This window comes from Magallana gigas, chromosome 10, assembly GCF_963853765.1.
Source record: "Magallana gigas chromosome 10, xbMagGiga1.1, whole genome shotgun sequence".
Classification (NCBI taxonomy): domain Eukaryota; kingdom Metazoa; phylum Mollusca; class Bivalvia; order Ostreida; family Ostreidae; genus Magallana; species Magallana gigas.
This window is the reverse complement of record NC_088862.1, coordinates 19,039,041-19,058,737: the sequence shown is the minus strand read 5'-3', so window position 1 is coordinate 19,058,737 and position 19,697 is coordinate 19,039,041. Positions and strand designations below refer to the sequence as shown.

At 31.4% G+C, this 19,697-nt stretch overlaps 1 protein-coding gene across 1 annotated transcript in view; it reads left to right on the top strand.

Moving 5' to 3' along the window:
* The first annotated feature begins 251 nt into the window (after positions 1-251).
* The window catches only part of LOC105345743 (sodium-coupled monocarboxylate transporter 1), a 41,404-nt gene continuing 21,958 nt past the window's right edge, over positions 252-19,697 (top strand). Inside the window, exons 1-14 of the mRNA XM_066073134.1 lie at positions 252-360; positions 4,877-5,249; positions 5,846-5,914; positions 7,121-7,172; positions 7,397-7,464; positions 9,081-9,161; positions 10,781-10,854; positions 12,776-12,913; positions 13,176-13,311; positions 13,721-13,809; positions 14,349-14,461; positions 15,028-15,098; positions 17,277-17,363; positions 17,780-17,988. Coding sequence (XP_065929206.1) covers positions 4,908-5,249; positions 5,846-5,914; positions 7,121-7,172; positions 7,397-7,464; positions 9,081-9,161; positions 10,781-10,854; positions 12,776-12,913; positions 13,176-13,311; positions 13,721-13,809; positions 14,349-14,461; positions 15,028-15,098; positions 17,277-17,363; positions 17,780-17,988 — 1,529 coding nt within the window. The 5' untranslated portion in view covers positions 252-360; positions 4,877-4,907. The remainder of the gene's footprint in view (positions 361-4,876; positions 5,250-5,845; positions 5,915-7,120; positions 7,173-7,396; positions 7,465-9,080; positions 9,162-10,780; positions 10,855-12,775; positions 12,914-13,175; positions 13,312-13,720; positions 13,810-14,348; positions 14,462-15,027; positions 15,099-17,276; positions 17,364-17,779; positions 17,989-19,697) is intronic.

Sequence of the window (19,697 nt, the reverse complement as noted above, 5' to 3'; positions counted from 1 at the left end):
GCTTTACTATCGTTGAAAATTATGCATTCATTACGGTCAGTTTAATTGACGAATAAGTACAAGTAACTCAGGCAATAATTCTGCAGACTAAAGGCAAGCACGAAGTGTATATATAAGAATTTAGTGTAAATTAAATTTATGATACTTAATATGAGTATGTATATCAAAAATGAGAAATTATCATGAGTCTACTGCAGGTTTGAAATAAAAGTATTTCCTCTCTAGACTTCATTGACCAATTATTCCATGGCCTACTCTTCGTTTGGGTTCACCGACAAGCGAATCAAAATTTGTACGTCTCTAATGTAGGTTAATTTTACATGTTCAAGGACTCGCTGAAGTACAGTTGACAGTAAAACGGTACGTTACAATTTTATGATTTCTTAACATAATTGTTCAAATGAAATGTGCAATTATCTACAATTTAAATTCACTATGAAACAAATGTAATAGGTGCTGCATATTTGCAAAAGAAAACAGTTCACACTTAAGTGATTTCTTACATATGTGTCAAAACGGGAGTGTTCTGACAACCAAAATGCATCTCGGTCATTCTTCATTAGAAATAAAGTGCTATAATATTGTTATACATGTAATATGTGAATTTTGTCAAAATATTTTTTAGATTAATTTATATAGCGCACAATAATAGTATATACAATGTATGTCCTACAACAGCGGTAGTATGTTAAAACATTTCGAGAGTCTTTAGTCTTTCGTTATAAGGGCTTTGCAATGCTTTATGAATTTGGATCTTTGTAGCGTTTATACACATATAATTACCTCTAAAGACCTGCTTTATCAAACGATAAGCTAGATAGTAAGCAAGATCGCCACGGACTTTCATGGGCTAACCACAAACATCCAAGAAGTTGTGGTATATTTCTTTGTGGTAATAAAAATAAGAACCATCCTATATTACAAAACACAATCTTTGCACGAAATTTCTAAGTAAAAAAGACGAGTGTCGCGTTTACTATACGCAGTAGATATATCATACCGATAATCGTGCCAATGAAATATTAATCAACGACGAAAGAGACAATTTCTTTAAACAATACATATAGTTTAGGTAATTAAAATTTAATCAAAATTAAGCAAAATATCTGTTGAACTTCTCTCCTATAGTCTTACATGTAATAAATGCATAGTGAAAAATCTTTATGCTTTAATAATGTTGTATTCATCAAATCACATATGGCAATAACTATGGATTCATATTATTTTATTATCAAATAATTTATGATAATTTATGATAAATTATGGTCTAACAATTAGTATGAAAAACGTCAGTCACCATGCGACCTGGTGGAAGATTGTATTTGCTGACAAGGTCGTTGTATGGACCATAGAACTTACGAAAAGATGACTTCAAGAATAAAAGATTTATAAAAGGGTCTGACTACGCAGTCACGGATTTTCCTTATATTTCATACATAGACACACCTAGGCGTAAAACGCAAAAAACCCACTTAAAGTTGGTTGCTACTGGTAACCGTTGCCATGGTAATCAAAGCTAAAGATGGAAAAATAGCAAAACTTACCTATAGCTACTTTAAAGCCATATTAGAAGGTTTGCCCACTAATGTAAACTATCAAAGGCATAAAACAGCCTTTGACCTATTTTCAATTCTTTGATTATATAAAAAAAATTAATGGAGAAACAAATACTTTTAAAATGTTACCATGAAAACCGTTACAAATTTTTGAAATCAGTTTTTTGCGGTTTTTGAATAAGCCAAAATTGGAAAGTGTAAAATTTTTACATCCATTTCAATGTCCATGCAATATATACAGTTTATTTTGTTATAAAAATTGACATTCGTTGCTATGGCAAAAATAGGAAAAACTGAGAAATTGAAGATGATTTTAATATGCTTTAATTCCTGATTTTAGAAATTTTTTGCAATTGTTGTAGTTGGAACTTGTAAAAATATATCTAAGTTTTCAAAATATACCACAAAAAGCTTTGTAATGCAACAGAGAAGTGTTGTTGCTATGGAAAATTAAGTTGCGTATAAAGTCACACAGAAATTCTTACTTTTTGAAAAGTCCATAACAACGGCAGATTTAGATTTTTTTTTTAAAGTTTCATTAAAATTATGGACATACATGTCCTTTATTTTTTCTTACCAATTGATTTGATATATTTATTCATTATAAATGAATATTATCCATTCAAAGATGCCAAAAAATATTATAATTTTCCTTATATTTAAGCTTGTTACCATAGCAATGGTTCTCTATTTTCATATTTAAATTCTTAATTGGAAAATCATAATAGTGTTTACCAAAAAATCGAAGATTTGCAATTTTTTCAAATTAAATGAAGAAAGATTATAAAATGTCTGTTTAGTAACCATGGAAACGCTCTAAAAACATGCGTTTCTTCATGAATATTTTTCTTTCTTTTGAAAAATGACAATTATTTTAATAATATATTCTACACTGGAAACCCCAAGTTGTGCATATTACGAACAATATGTTCTCAAATAAGCATTAAAATGCCATTTTTACATCTTTACCCTCGGTTTCCATTGCAACGAGACCACATAGATTGTAGTAGTCTTTTTTACTCACCAAAGTCTATCAAATTGTCAAGTATGAAAAAAATCTGTGACTATGCGAGGCCACCGAATTTTGATTCTTACATGTAATTGATCTTAATAGAGAGATTAAGGATTTGAACGTGTACGTCTTGTGGGTACGTCTGAAAATACAAGTATGTTTACACGTATATGTACGTTCGTGTTAAGTTTAATAAACTGTACGTGTAAGCGAACGTGAAAAATAACTTAATTTAGTGCTTTCGACATGTCCAGTTTATGCTAACAGTTTATGAAATAATTTTATTAATTTGATGAAACCAAAAGCACAGTCGTCTCAACTTATCGTTTGCTTAACATAAAACGTTTTTAAACACAAAGTCTGTATATCTAGTTTTCTATCAAAAAATGCTTTAAATTAGGGGATTCCCCATGTACACGTACTCGCAGAGGTTCAAATGCTTTACCTCTCAAATATCGTATTGAAACAATTTCTTGGTCGAAGTTGATTTTGCCTTTAAAGTGTTAAACGCGTTTGAACTTGAGCGAAGTACAAATGTACATGTATGTGAGACTGAGTTAAGCTAGACTTATTACAATGAAATGCCTTTATGGCAATACACTAAACAATGTCAAGGCTGGCCTACTTGTCGTGTTCCCAATACGTCAGTACATCCTCCCTGGCGCCAAATTATCAAATGATTAGATCAAGTACTCATTTATCTAAATATATCTAGTTTACATCGACCATTCAGATTGCTAAATACGATCATTTGTTTTATTGTATCAAAATACATGGAAATCGGTATTGGCAAGTGAAATTTCGAACATCGCTGCAACGTTTTCTATATTGACATGTCGATTAAGACCTCACATATTTTCTCGATATAACGGACTTTTGATAAAACTTCAGTGACATGACTGAATGGTCTTTTCGCATGACATATGTAGCAAATGTGACCGATGAATCGTATATTGTATCTCTCGGAAAAATTCTGCTTTTTTTCATATTTTCATGTTTATATGTGTTGAAAATATTAACCATTACGGGTTATTTCAAATGTAATACCAAACACAATATAAAGTAGCTGCATATGAGGCGGTAAACTATTTGATAGTTATATTGATTTAAAATACCAGTAGTGTTGTAACATGTTTAACCGCACAATAATTTCTATTTGAGTTTACATGCATTTGAAGTATACATCGAAAACATTGTCAAGTAATTTTTTTTGAAAACCACCAAATTAAAAAAATATTGATAAAGCTATAAAGAGAAAATGCGTTTTCCAGTTTAATTTTTTTTATCAGAGTGTATATGATTTTTAGGAATCGTTACAGTTAGTGTATATTGATAATTATTTGCTGATTCGTTTCTAGTTAGCATACAAATCGCATCACGCGTGAATGGCAGACACTTAATGCACCGGTTTCACTGCACAGCACATCTAGATACAGGGAATTGGACACCTTTAGATAGAAATAAATGTCACGATAGAATATATTCATTTCAGTTCTCATAACACTTAGAATATTTCATATGAAGTTTCAAGTAGAAGGATGTCAAATGAAGCTTTAATTACAGAAGTCTATCACATTTCAATTTGCAAAATATCACTCATTTGATTATGACTGTAACCTCTAATTGCATCTTTTTAAACCCCCAACACGTTAGGAAAGCCACCCATCAAATTCATCTTATCATGCAAACTAATTTGAAGTTGAACCCAGTTTGATTTTTTTTTGGTTTGAATTGCTTAGATGACTGCACGATTTTGTCCGTCGTCGTTAGTGGTTTGTCGGTCGCTATCAATTTTAAACTTTTATTTGACAAAATGTTGTCAGTCATATTTGTGAAAGACATGTCATAATCCTTAAGTGGCAATCAATTCCGGTACAAACCGTTAAAGAAATGATGTAATGTTAAGAATGCCTTCTTTTTTCTACTGGCCATGGCTATTGGGCAGTCAAACACATTACATGTTTTTGATAAGCAAAGGTGTTTTATGATAATTGTAATATTCATGACCCTAGTTTTAGGGATTCTTGAGATATGGCATAACGCTTTTGGAATTACCCAATTTGTTGGCATGAAAACCTGTTAATTGCAGCCATATTAATCTTCTGAATTCAAGTGATACTGATTTTATGTTAATATTTAGAAATAATTCAATAATGATAAAAACTTACCCTAATATTTTTATACTATTACATTTAAATTTACTTATTTTTTAGTTGATTATGTGTTTTTCAAATAGGCCCATCATTAATTGGTCTTTAAAGTGGTATTCTTTTCCAATCGTTGTTCTCATATTTTGATTAATTTTCAGCAATTATTTCTTGGAAAGGAAAACAGAGAGAATGCTAGCTGAAGTAAAGTTCTTGGTGGCAGATTACATTGTCTGTGCACTTGCATTATGTGTATCCATCAGCATAGGACTCTACTACGCTTGTTCTGGAGGTCGTCAAGTTACGACGGCAGAATATCACCTTGGAAACCGAAACTTAAATTTCCTACCAGTTATGTTTTCCTTGATGGTCACGTCACAATCGTCTATTTTGATTCTGGGGGCACCGGCTGAGACCTACCTTTATGGTTTCCTAGCAACGTTCATTGGTTTTGGTTTCTGGTTTGCTTACTGGTTAGGTGCCAGGATAATCATTCCTGTCGTCCATCCACTAAAAATAACCAGTGTAAACGAAGTAAGATATTGACGTTGAATAATATTAATGAATTAAACTTTATTTTCAATTTAAGGCGGCGTATTTAAAGTGAAATCTTTGACTCGTTCCAAAAATAGTTTTAAGGTTCATAATTCGACTTATATAAAACTTGTGAATAAAAACGATATTTCAAAACACCTTTGACTTATGATTAAATTGTGCACATTAGCACATCTGCTAAAGAACACAAATATTAACAATGACCAGATAACCCCAGCTCTCGAATAAAGCATTGTATTTAATAAAGAACTGACTGTATACAAGGATAATTCTAATAGCTACAAACCACATAAAAGTATAAACTGGGTTGGACTGTTTACGCTTCATTAACCGAAGTGGTAGCTATTAAATTTATTTTTCATAGTTCAATTCTCTTGTCTCCAGAACAGACATCGAAAGAAAGCTTTATAAATAACAATGAATCGTACAAAATTTGAACGTAACGTCATGCGAACGATTGCGGCGCTATTTTAAAAATGTAAACAAGTGTAAACTTTTTGATTTTGTTGTAAAAGAGCATTACAAACAGATACTGAATTTTTTTGCATTGAAAGAATTTCGTTATTTATTTCTAGTACTTTGAACTGCGATACAAAAGCAACCGTGTGCGCATTTTTACAACTATCCTTTCTTTCATGTTTTGGGTGAGTACCATCGAGAAAATAATTTGCCTTTATCTTTACTCGAATAGTTGAATAACATTTAATTTACTTGATAAGGATATTTTTAAAAATCAATTTCGAAATAAATGTTAAGGCATAACGTTTATTTTGAGGTGACTTTAAAGGGGGTCGGTCACAATTTTGGTCAAAAATTGTTTTTCGATTTTAATGTTTGCAATGCTTCAGTAAGGCTTTTTTAATAGGCAACCAAAATTTTTAAGTGTCATTTGTCGAGTTACATATATAAGCGAGTTACAGAGCTTACAATTCTTTGCTATGTTAACAAAACGTTTGTGTTACATTTTGAATGTTAAAATGAAAATCCTATTTTAAACATAAAATAAATGAGTAAAACGTTAGAAACTGTTTATTAATGCTTAAAATGGATAAGATAATACACTATACAAATCTGCTTGAAAAAGATTTTTACTGGTATATCGAACCCATGTAAACAAAAACAGGACACGAGCACTGCATGTTTACTTGTCAAAGAGTTGTGAGCCCTGTATCTTGCTCATACCTCGACAACTGACTCTCAAAATTCACTTGATAATTAGAAATACATACCTAAACCATTGTAAATAATAATTGAATTCGACCAAAATCGTGATCATGCCCCTTTAAGATTATCAAAAAGCTTACTTGGATATTGAAGGAATAATGAATCATTTTGAATTAGATGGATATGTATTGCTAGATATCAATAAAAGTGAAATAAAGCAAACTCACTTTACTGATAACATATCAGAAGCCGGCCATATTGCACCTTAACATTTTTAAAAAGTTATCTTCCTTTGATTAAAAGAAGACAGTTTTCACTTTGTCAAAATATCGCCCGTTAATGATTCATTCCATATTTTACATAGAGATTGTTTATGCATATATTCATATTAAAGAGTTTTATGAATTTCAAATTCAAATTATTTTGAACTATATCTTAACAAAACACGCACTGCCCATTGGCTTCCATGTTAAATTCAAGGTGCAATTAATGATCAGAAATAAAAATTCTGAAAATTTTATTGTAGAGATTTTATTTTATGTAATAAACCCTTAAGAATGATACCGGGATTAAAAATATCGAACCATTTAAATACTAGCTAATGTGTGTTGTCATTATACATTGAATACCGTAATGTTCTTCAATCTGTTTAGATTATTTTACATATGTTTTATTTTACATTTCAGTTAATATATCTAGGTATTGTTACATACGGTGTTTCTACAGCCATAGAGTCAGGCATGTATAATATGTTTTCAACCAGAAATACAATTATTTTTAAAAGGTCTCAGGGTTTGGTTCAAGAAAAATGACAACAGACTTGTTAAAAAATTAAAATTTCAAGACAATGGTATGAGAAAACTTGTTTATCTTATCTTCAAACTGTGAGTCATGACGTATATACAATACAGATAAAGCACTTCTTAAGATATGCGGAAATCACTCTAGTTTCTTTTTTTTAGTTTTGGGTGTACCGATTTGGCTCTGTGTGGTGATTGTGTCTATTTGTAGTATGATTTATACCGCTATTGTGAGTATATTCTGTATCATTCTTGTTTATACAAGGCCATACTTTCTATATGGTTTGTTAACATAACTACCAGCTACATTTGCTGGTGTGGCCTACATATTACAATAAATGTTTCAAATTATATGTAGATACAAGACTCTTTTCTGGTAATCGTTCTTTAAACTATCAATTTGCTTATTAGTGATTTAATGATCATATTTGCTAGTCGTTTGACATTTGTTTATAAATGAGCAATTTGAATATACTTGAAAGTAAAATGATAATCACACTTGGTAGAAGCGTTGATAAAGATGTGTTTTTAACGATTTCTTATTACCAAAAAAACCCCGATCTTTAGAATTTCTCGATGCACTTGTGTGAATTTATTTTAATGGTTTTGTATTTTATTAATTCAAGACAATATCCGAGGAAAACATTTAACCATTTAATCAGTTATGTAAGAAAACAACCATATTTTCATTATTTTTCAAGAATTAAACGTATATTAGCGAAAATCTGTATCAACTTTTTCTTGTATTTCAATTGACTTGTGTATGATATATTTCTCTGCATAAATAGCGTACCTGTAAAGTGCTAAACAGAATAGAAACAAAACGAAACGTGCCGAAACAAAATAAAATTATATGAAGCAAAATGAAATCAAAATAAATTTTATTATGAAACCATTTTAATTCAAAATAAATATTACACATGCGTTTATTTTGGAAATAACGAATTCATTATTATGATTCTCTTTTATACGCCATGAAAGAAAAAAAAAGATTTAGCATTTTTTTACGTGCGCATTTGTAGTTGTGGAATACACTTTTAAAAGTTATAGCTCATTTCTTTGCAAAACAAATACCAATATTTACACAATTTGTATAGTTCCCCTTCTGTTTGCATTGGGAATTTGCGACGTTCAATAAAGTCTAAACACACTTAACTTTATTACCGTGCATGAGTACAAACATCATCACGCAATTTGAATATTTTTTTTTATTGTACGATTAAAATAGTTCAAACTTACATAATCATTTTGATATGCAGTTATGAAAAGTAATCGTTAAATCATACAATTATGTATCTATTCGTTGATAAAAAAGATTTTTTCGTCATAAAAGCAAGCTAAATTACATGTTATATGTAATTTCCATCTTTGTTTTATAAGCCTGTCTAAGAGTGTATATAATGGGTTTAAAGCGTCTATACACAAATACTTGTTACAAATAAAAATAATTTATTTGATTTCATTTTGGTGGGTTTCGTGTTGATTTTTTTTGTTTTGTATCTGCATAATTACAAATTGAGAGACACTATACATGTTTACATGGATGCAATGACCGTTGTCACGTATGAAACGGTTTTTAAAAAAGTGAAATGATCTTAATTCCTTGGAACAAATTTCAATTAATTTAAATACATGTATTTGATTGGCTATGATTTCTAAGATTCACTTTTACGAATACTAGAACCCTAAAACCAACTGAATTTCATATTTCTATGGAGATAATTTTTTGTCGTTACATAGTACCTAAAAAATTCAAGACCATTTAACTTGTTCATCTGCAAAAATGCCGATAATATACAGAGAAAATATTATATAGTTATATACTATATTTATATTTTTTTCAAAGGGAGGCATAAAGGCCGTAATCTGGACCGATGTCATACAGTACTGGATCATGTTGGCCTCAGTATTAGCGATCCTAATACAGGTACTTGGAAATTTGTTTATTTTTACAGACATCTTTCTGATCTTAGATTATCTGTTGTCTGTTCATAGATTGCACTCGACGTTGCTATTCATTCAGATTTTCATTCTCTTTTCAATACTCACTGGGGCGATATCTGCCACAAAATATATTTTTAGTGTGCATGTTCCCAAGTCGTCTTCAAATCGGTGATAATCTACAAATTATCTTCTTGTGACAAAGGTATTACTAATAATTCTTTTTATGTTTGGTAGACTGAATGGTTTTTTAAGCCATGGGTTTCACATATAAGAATTACAATGGTACCAATTTTTTTTAAAATGGTTTGTAGTATGAAACAGTTAAAAGTTCAGTTCATGAACACCATGATGCCTTTGAGGCAGAGACCATCACAATTTTAATATAAAGCTTCAGGTGATGATGGTTTATGCTAGAGTTTTTCTTAATTTGATTTTACAACAAGCTAATTTTTTTGTTAAGTTTTAAACTATTACGAGTAGAATTCAACATAAACATGGAAATTATATGAAATGGAAATCATCCAATAAAGAAAATGGGGGAGAGGAAATGGGGGTTTTGCAAATTTTTGAAAGGTATGAAAACAAGCAAATAAAATCCTTTTGTTTAAATAGTGACTTCCAGAACGTGAAAATAGTAAAATGAGGTTAAAAAGTTACACAATAATGAATGGAGAAATCTTTTTTTTTTGTTAATATAATTACATAGAGATTGAAAAATCTTATGTTTTTATCTTGGATACACGAGATTACATATATACATTTACAAGTAATCATATAAGCAGTGCTATTATAAACAAACTATTAAAACAGATTACCTAGGGCTTTTTAAAGGCAAGTTACGGTAAAAATATCTTTATGTTATCAATAAAGACTAATATGTGGAGATCTTTATTACCGGGTACATGATCAATTTCAATAGAGTCCGAAGGTCGCTGTTGATAGATTTGATGACGTACCGACTGTGATGACCACCTCATTCCTTTTTACTCATATTCACAGTTTTCTCAATTATTGTGCTTACACTTACAATTATTGACAAATTTATATACATGTAATTTTGATCATGCACATTCTGATCGTGTGATAACAGTGAACATGTAGCCTACGTCATTTGACATGTGTCGGTTTTCAAGTGATGCAATCAATAATAATAACCTTTTACATTAACATAATTACGTGATGTTATGTAACGCCCATTTCAGACCATGTGCCGATTATGAAATTCTAGAATAAACAATGTTTGATCTGTAGTTAAATTTATCAAGGATTAAAAGAAATGAAAATGAAAAAAAACCCAATCAAAATGAATAGGGAGATACAAGAAGGTAATAAAAACATTTTTTTTTTTGCTACAGAATGTAAATAATACTCGTTTAAAAGTAAACGTGACCAGGATTAGGAAATATAAAAACAATTTACTAAATACATTTAAAGCAGCGCTTTAATATGATTGATAGAAATTAAAGACACTTTGGCCAGAGTGAAATACTTTAACAATACTTGCTGAGCCAAGCGATGTAGCCCCTGGTTCTTTAGTTTCAATGATTTATTAATGTACGTTTCCTATATTTTCATACTGTATGTGTTTTTCCTGTATAACAGGGATCACTGAAGGTCGGGGGCGGGTCTGAGGTGATCCGTATAAACTCAAAAGGAAATAGGCTGGATATTTGGAAGTATGTATATAAAATCATGATACAGTATTCAGAACCTTTTCATTTGAAAATATAACTTATAATTATGATAAAAAAAACTTTAAAATTAATACAAATGGTTTTTTTTTAAAGATTATAACAAGAAAATAAAAATATTAAGATGAATTTATGTTTCCAAGTAATTTGATATGTAGATTATTCCATTCAAATCGATATATTTTTGCGTGGACCCTGAGGTCCACGCAGAAAATATATAAGCGAGGTTAAACCGGATGCTATGGGGAAAATTCAGCCTGCGCATGAGCTAGCCTGGTTCCTGTGCGTAATGATTAGCTCAGGGAACCAGGCTAGCACAAGTTTATCTGAATCGGGATCGGGATTCCGTGCCATATGACACATATAAGTTCAAAGGCGCTGTTATTGTAAAGTTGTCGGTAAACGGTACAGACAAGGTATTCCTTTTAAAGATATGATTGGCATGTGATATGAACTATCAGTATTATGAAATAAGTTAATGTTATGCCGAAACTACAACATGCATCAAAAAGCATAATTTGCAATGTTTTGTTGTTTTCCGAATCTCAAGAAAAATGCATCAAATTATGAAATTTTTTAATTTACACAAAGCTGTCACTGCATAGTTAATAGCGAGCGCAGCTCGCCGGCGCGCAGCGCCGGCGAGCGAAGCGAGCTCTAAGAACCAGTGTGCGCGGGAAAAAGAACGAGCTAAACCTACAGTTCATCAAACAAAATTTTTTGTCTACGTCCCATAATGCTCTCTAATGTTTTCACCCGTGGTGCTATGCCAAAAATGGCCGACTTTTAACTCGTAATTTACGGTGTCTTAAAGTTTGAAGACACGTTTTGAGTACCGCATATGCTTTGGCGAGACTCAAAAGATTTGTTACATGCTTCCATACCTTCGTATTGAGTCGAGAAACGTAAACAAAGACGAACAAAGTCATGGATGACGTCACAGTGCAGTGCTCTCGCACTATATTTCCCGCGATAAATTTAGATGTGGATCAAACATCTGTAATGAGTGTACTATGAAATTTCAGTATAGGCTGCGATACCTGCCTCATTGACATATGATTTGTTTTTAATTTTTTATATAGAAATTATATAAATATATACTAGCAAGAGCCATGCTTTATTGTCATATCGATCCATTTTTAAGCTAATTGTGCATGCATGTAAAGTAGGCAGATAAGTATATGAGTAGGAAGGAAATAAACAATAGGACATTTTGAACTAAATAAAAAGGAAAAAATGAAAAAATAAACAGTTAAAAAGTTTATGTAGATATTGCTTATAGTCAAACAATTAAATTTGAAAGTGGGAAATTACACAACCTACAAACAGGGACCTCTCTCTCTCTCTCTCTCTCTCTCTCTCTCTCTCTCTCTCTCTCTCTCTCTCTCTGGGTAGGGGGTTGCGTTGTATGTATCATAACCATTAAAATTAGTACCTTTGACAATTATACTCCCTCAAACATTCTTTGACATTCGTTGATAACTAAATAACATTAGGTTTACAATGATGCAAGGTATGTGTAATTCTTGCTGCGCTCGCCAGAACGGTAGCACCGTAAAACATATTAAAGTAAAGCGAATCGTAATGTGTGTACAAATAGCAGAATTCACCGAATGCCTAATACCATACATGCAAACTTCATTCATAGATAAATCATAATTATTTTAGAAGTATGAATCCTTTAAATTCTGAGATAAAAAGTCAGGGCTATACATGCATGTATACGCAATACAACGTACAAATTAAGTGGTTAAAAGCAGAGGACTAGATTCTGTGGAATCTCTGATAATTTTAAGGCTTTCACGTTTTCGTTGGAAACACGTGGAAATGGTCCACGTATTGTAGTCCTTTTTTAAAGGACAGCAACTTGTCAAGTTAAATTTTAGTATGACTTTGTCCTTTACAGTTTCAGTCTCGATCCAACGCTTCGGTACACCATTTGGAGCTCTGTGATAGGAAACACCGCAAAGATTGGCTTTTTCCCCTTCGCCCAGTCCTCTGTACAAAGAATTGGATGTATGCCTACAATTAAAGATGCATACAGGTAACTTATAGTATGACAAATTCCTGTTTTGTAATAGTTTTATATTGCTACCTGTTGTTGTTAATACAAATATAATTATTTGAACACAATATTATCTTAAGTCAAAAAACATTTCCGTTATCACAGAGAGAGAGAGAGAGAGAGAGAGAGAGAGAGAGAGAGAGAGAGAGCGTATTAATGTAAGAATGCAAAGTTTTTAACGCGATAAAGATGTTGGGCTATTGTAGTTATATTTAAGAATCTATTACATTTATTTGGGCAGAATGTTTTATATTGTTGCACCCCTGATGTGTTTATCTTTCCTATTGGCGGGAAGTATGGGCCTTGTATCGTACGCCTATTTTGTTAAAGTAAGATGCGATCCATTGGCATCAAAGTTTATCAAAAACCCAAATCAGGTATGTGACAATTACTTATAATAATTATACCTCTATATGTATGTTCATGATACACAAATTAAAAAGAGATCATAATCAAAACAACATTTTGCAATATATTTTGCAGTTTTAGGAGGAAAAAATCGTTGCAATTATATATTTTTCTAACAATTTTAAATGATTCCACTCTATTTCTCAAGCTCGTAGATATACGCTTAGAAATGCACTACCTCTCTGTAAAACAACACACCCGCTCATATTTTATAACATAACAAGTATTCTGTTCGAACAAATAAAGAATGGGCTATTTTAATTGGCAAAAATAATTTTTCGGTCTTTCAGAGATTGGTGTAAATTGTTTTATCTTTATGTACTTTTTGTACATGTAAGCTTAAATGTTATGCATTCATATCTTTTTACATATACACAGATACTACCCACATTGGTGACGGAGATATTCCAGGATACACCCGGAATGACAGGGCTGTTCATTGCTGGACTTCTCTGTGCTTCTTTGAGGTGAATACATTTTATTCTGATACTGTTTATGTAATTTGCATTTTTATTTATTCATGCCCCCTAATTTATCCTTTAAATACGATATGTATTTCACATTTATGAATATAATTATCGAAAACTTGATATTTGATGAATCAAAACGCACATTTTTTTTAAAATTAAATTTAAAAGTAATTACAGATGAGAAATTTAAACAAATACATGGATAGTACTGTAAATATAGTTTTTTTAAAATAACGTTTTTGGCGGAATGCAGCTTCTAGATCTGCTAAATCAAGTACAACGCCAATGCCATGTGTATATGTGTAAAAATATACTGTTACATTCGGGAATACGCTAGATAAATTTAAATCCACGCCAACTGTAAAATTTGTTTTTCCGCCAAATATTGGACATGCCAAATATTATACGTTTGCAGTATTGGTTTTGTGTTACATCCGTTGTAAATTTTATTTGATTTTGATGTACCCCAACTCATTGTTATCTGTTTGATGCTACCATTCTGCTTGTAAATGAATTTTATTATAAAATGTTTTCAGCACAGTGTCGAGTGGTTATGCAGTAATATCATCAATGACTTTACAAGACATCCTCAAGATGAAATGGCCAAATCTGTCCGAGAAAAGGTCAACTATAGCTTCGAAATTGACAGGTAAGTATACTAATATTTTACAGGTAGCTAGTGTTGAAGATACATGTATTAGAAAGAAGTTTGGAAAACACACAAGAAACTCACAAACTATAATAGTAGTTTACAAATTTTGTATTACTCATTCCTCAAGATACTCATGTCTCAAAAAAGGGTTACATGTAACAGTCAACTAAATATTCAAATTTATGCATTTAAGTCCTTTCACACCAACCATTATGAATTTATTTAGATAATTCGAATTTATAAAACAAAATTATCAGACTTCATCAACTTTATACAATTGAAAATTGAGTATCTACTACCTCGTTGGAAAAGATATTGGTAAACAACATATTTGATTCATGTAAAGTTGTAATTAAAACAACTGATATTTTAAAGCAATTAAGAACGACATATTTTGTATATATGATAAAATAAAACCAGATTGCAGTCACTGTACATTAAACGCATCGCAGAGTGGATTACACATACTTCAGGAAAATGTTCATTGCACACAAATAAAAAAAAGGAAGGCATGCTTGTTACGTGCATTAATTCCTTTGTTTGATACCCATTTTTGTTTTTAGTGCTTGTTATTGCAATTTCAACCACTGTGATGGCATTAGTGCTTGCAAACATCAAAGGAACTCTCGTTAAGGTACTTTATTTTTTATTGAAAAAGAATAGTTCATAATGTATTTGTACTTTGAAAGTGTTCATTGTATCGCATTTAAAATTCCTCCTCTCGTAATTCAATGATCAATTAATACTTTTAAAATAGTTGCACTCGTCATTATGTCATTATGTATGATGCTTCCATTGCCCATATGTTAAAGGCGCCTATGGATAAATGAGTAAAACCTATACGCAATGCAGTTATTCCATATGGGATAATACAGTTATCCTATATGGAATAACTGCACGTCGTAAAAATAAAAATATAACAACTGCATTTCATTTCAACACATTTTCATGCAAAAACCCTTTTTTTTTCAAAGCAGGGTACCACTATAGTACATAATATAAATAGGAATATTTTAGTGATCATTCAATAATTATACTAGCAAGCCACTAGCCCTTTGCTCTATGGCAATTAATTATAACCGACTCGGAAACCGTGGGTTTTTTTAAAAGAAAATTTTACCACACGGATATATTTTTTCGCATAGAATGATAAGGAATTGTACATTTGATTGCATTATTTTCTGTTTCCATGTCTTTTTAAATAAGAGATGCAGGCTCCTCCGCCGCGTTAAACATCACAACATCGAATCGGGGATAACTTTACCAGTGCCGCATCTGGGGGCCCGTCAACAGCATATGACTATATAGCCTAGAATTCTACGTGTTCGGTGGAATTAAGCAAATCAATTTCATTCACCGTCGTCACGTGACAAACGTTTGCACATTTCTGCATATGTTGGTGACGTCGACACTGGGGCCCTCGATAGGATATTTTGTGCGTTAAAACAAATGTTTACCTATGTCAAGTTAAAATAGGCATCTAAAGAATAGCTAAATCATAATAAGACAGATATTTCATATATTTTTAACTGTGTTATGGTGTTGTTAAATAATACCATGGTTTGGGATTTACTGCCCATAAAACATTTTAAAATTTATGGCATATGTATTACTTAACCAACGTGCTCCAGTTAAGGACGTTGTTTACTCAGGGTTTGAGTTCTCAAATCCGGATTGTCAAAAAGTTCAATTTCATGAGTAAAATTTGTTTTAAATACAAAAAGTATTTATGAAATGAATTAATATTGGCATAACAATCGATATTTGTTCTAAATTATGGAATTAGGGTCTGACAAAGTTTGACTTTTAGCAAAACAGAGGAAATTCGGACTACAATTTTCAAATTTTATTTTCCACTGAAATATTTTTGGTAGTACTATAATATTTAAAGTTAAGATTTTATTTGTTAGTCAACATAATTTTGCATATTTTCTGTTGGTTTTATCTTGCTTTTTCGTTTAGATAATCGTATGGCACACACTTCAAAAATATTGAAAATTGCTTAAAAATGATCAGAGACACAATATCTCAAAATTTTGATCATTGACCTCATATAAATTTTATGCCAGCAGAGAAAGGTCAATATACTTAGTTTAATACTATAAATGTTTTAGCATTATCATCATTCAGTTTTTTTGTTATATTGAATCAAAAATGGGTAGTAATTTGAAAACGGATAGAGGAAATTTGGATTAGAATATCTATTAAAATTGTGAATGAAAACTTACTGCTTTGTATCTATTTAATGTCACTACCATTCATAAACTGTATTTCATTTGTAAAAGAGTTAAACAATTTGTATTATTTTCACAATTAAGGAAATCTCAATCAAAGTGTGAAATTTTTATGGATTTTTCTTAAATTTTCAAAAAATATTCAATGGCCATTAACTCAAAAAGTAGGTCATTGACCTACCTTTTTGAAAGTAAAGAATAACACTACCATGTAAGGTCTATAACACACAATAGTTGGTTTTTCATTATCATCAGTGGATTTTTTTTTCATTCTGAGTAAGCGTCATCCTTAAACCATCCAATCAAATCGAATTCAGAGCTAGAAAGCAAATGTTCATTCGTCAGTTCTTTGATGATAAACTTGAACATTGTTGGGATCTTTTTTATGAGATATAAACATGTGTTCTTGGTAATAAAGCCAAATTAATACAAGTTCACTTAAATTATTAATGAAGCTTCAATATACGCAAAGTTTCAATATATATCTAATCGTTTTGCAAGAGTTTTCCTTAAAAAGACATATGTACTGTTTTTCAAATAACTGGTGTTGTTCTAATTCTGCTTTTATTTAACTTTAGCTAGCCCAAATGATAATGACAATACCTACCGCTCCATATACAGGGATCATTCTCTACAGTATCTTTTGTACATCTGCCACTTCAACGGTAGGTTAAACTTATAAACCTTTTGTCAATGTGTTTTATCTCTTCCATAAAACATAATACAATAAACAAACTTAGATTTGTCGTCCAGTGCTTGTGTTTCCAAGTATGCTTGTTTCCATGTAGAATATAGCATAAGAATTTGTTTAAACCTTTATTTGCATTATTCTTTTGTAGAGACTTGTGTTTTGTGCATTTACTTTATGTTCATTTTTAGTCGCCTACATGTACCAGCGAAACCTATTAATTTTAAACGATTCATTTTTCTTTAAAAAAGATAATTTAACTGAGTTACCTTTTAGCACATTACCAATTGCTTTGGGTGTCGGTAGGGAACATGTAATGATTATATGCAACACTCCGAATGCTTGCCATTCATATATTCAAATAGCACTAATGACTTCTCTTTGTATCTTTAGGGGGCTATTGCTGGGGGCATCATTTCTATGATGTTCTATCTGTGGATGGCAATTGGTAATATCGTTGTCAGTCCCCCTAGTGTAGAGACAAAACTGGCACCAGCACCACTAGACATGTGCCTTTCAAACAGTTCTCTTGTATCTTACTCTGAACCTTACAACGTATCTAGCTATAGCGCTGATGTATCAAAACCGGATCAATCTTCAATGTAGGTTCATTCGTTGTGTGCACATATTGCTTGGTTTTTAAGGTGATGCAACCCGGTTTGATATTTACTTTTCTATACATTATGATTATATTTCCTACATCTGTCAACGGAATCAACATTTCTTGCGATTATTGCAGGGAAGGCTTCAATCAGATCTATGGCATGTCTTTCCAGTGGTTCGATTTCATTGCTATAATCCTCGTCTTTGTTGTTGGGTTGATTACCAGCAAAATTGTCGGTACGTAGTGTTTTGCATTTATTTCGGGGGTTTTTTTCATTTGAAAACACTTTTCTCTGTTTACAGTCTTAATCATTGTGCTTTTTTACTAAGGTTCGCCAAAAGAAGAGGATGTCGATGCTAGGTATGTTCTGTGCTTTACGGAACAATTTTTCCCATATCTTCCAGAAAAAGTGAAACATTTACTATCTTGTCGATCAACAATTCCAAAGGTAACATTTAATATTTCATAATAGTATACTATATGTATGCACTTTTTGTTTGCATTTATGAATGCATATACTTGTAATTCTACGAAATCATTGAAACATTAGTTAGGGAAAATTTTTTGGATGTCTTATTTTCTTCTTAAAATAAACAATTCCAACATTGGATATCGACGGAGAGTTTAACCAGCATTTATCTCTTGAATAAGATGGATTAAGTTAATGATCCCTTTATTTGCTCATAGTACTTAGTACATTTGTGTTTGTAAACTTAATATTTTGTAGTTGACTTTGGACTAATTTTTATCTTTTACAGAGAAGAAAGCAAATAAAAGCTGAAGAACGCCAAGACAAAAAAGAGATTATTGTACTGCACGAACAAAATGCCAGTAATGAAACTAGACAGTAAATTGGTTGATGCATGCTCAAGTGCTTCGATCTTAAACTCTCCGAGAAGAAACTCTCAAATGTGATAAATTAAACATCTAATATTCATGCTTACACATAAAATATAAACTGTATCCGTATATCTTGAGCATCTATTACGTCGCTACAGTTAACATATATCTCAATCTATTGTATCATCTATACTACTGTATTAAAATAATATATTAGACTCGAATTTTTGGCTTTTAATACCAATAAATCGGAAGAGTGGTGTCTTTTTAAACATCATTGGTACTTTAAGTAAATACGGGAGATAACTCTAACACAGTGTTCATTTACTATGGTAAAAAATCCCGAGAGTTCCAAATGTTAACATGGTGTGTATGGTACATGTAAATTCGAAGCGAGTATAAAACGTTGATGAACAAGTGTTTGAATCGATCTTCAGTGATGTGAATTTGAATGTAAAATTTTAGATGTAAGGTATTTACAGCTTCAAAATGGTTTGCGATGAACAATTTGACTGTTATTTTCAATGCAACCTCATTAATGATATCCAAAATCCATCCTCATTATGTCAGGGGTCCTGAGTCCATTCGTGGCCGTCCCATGGCCACGAGTGGACTCAGGACCCCTGGCATTGTGAGGATGTCCAAAATTGTTTAGAACGATTCTGCTATTTTCTGCTACACTACGGCAAAGACATTAATACTAGTAAATGTAATTTATTTTAAAAATATTTTAATGTTGTTACATTTTAAATAAATGTTAATTATGTCTCTGATTACGAGTATATGGGAGGCATTTTAACCGTGGTGAAGGCCTGTCCCGAGACCCAGGAAGATTATTCTTACTAAGCAAAGTGTAGTGAAATTAAT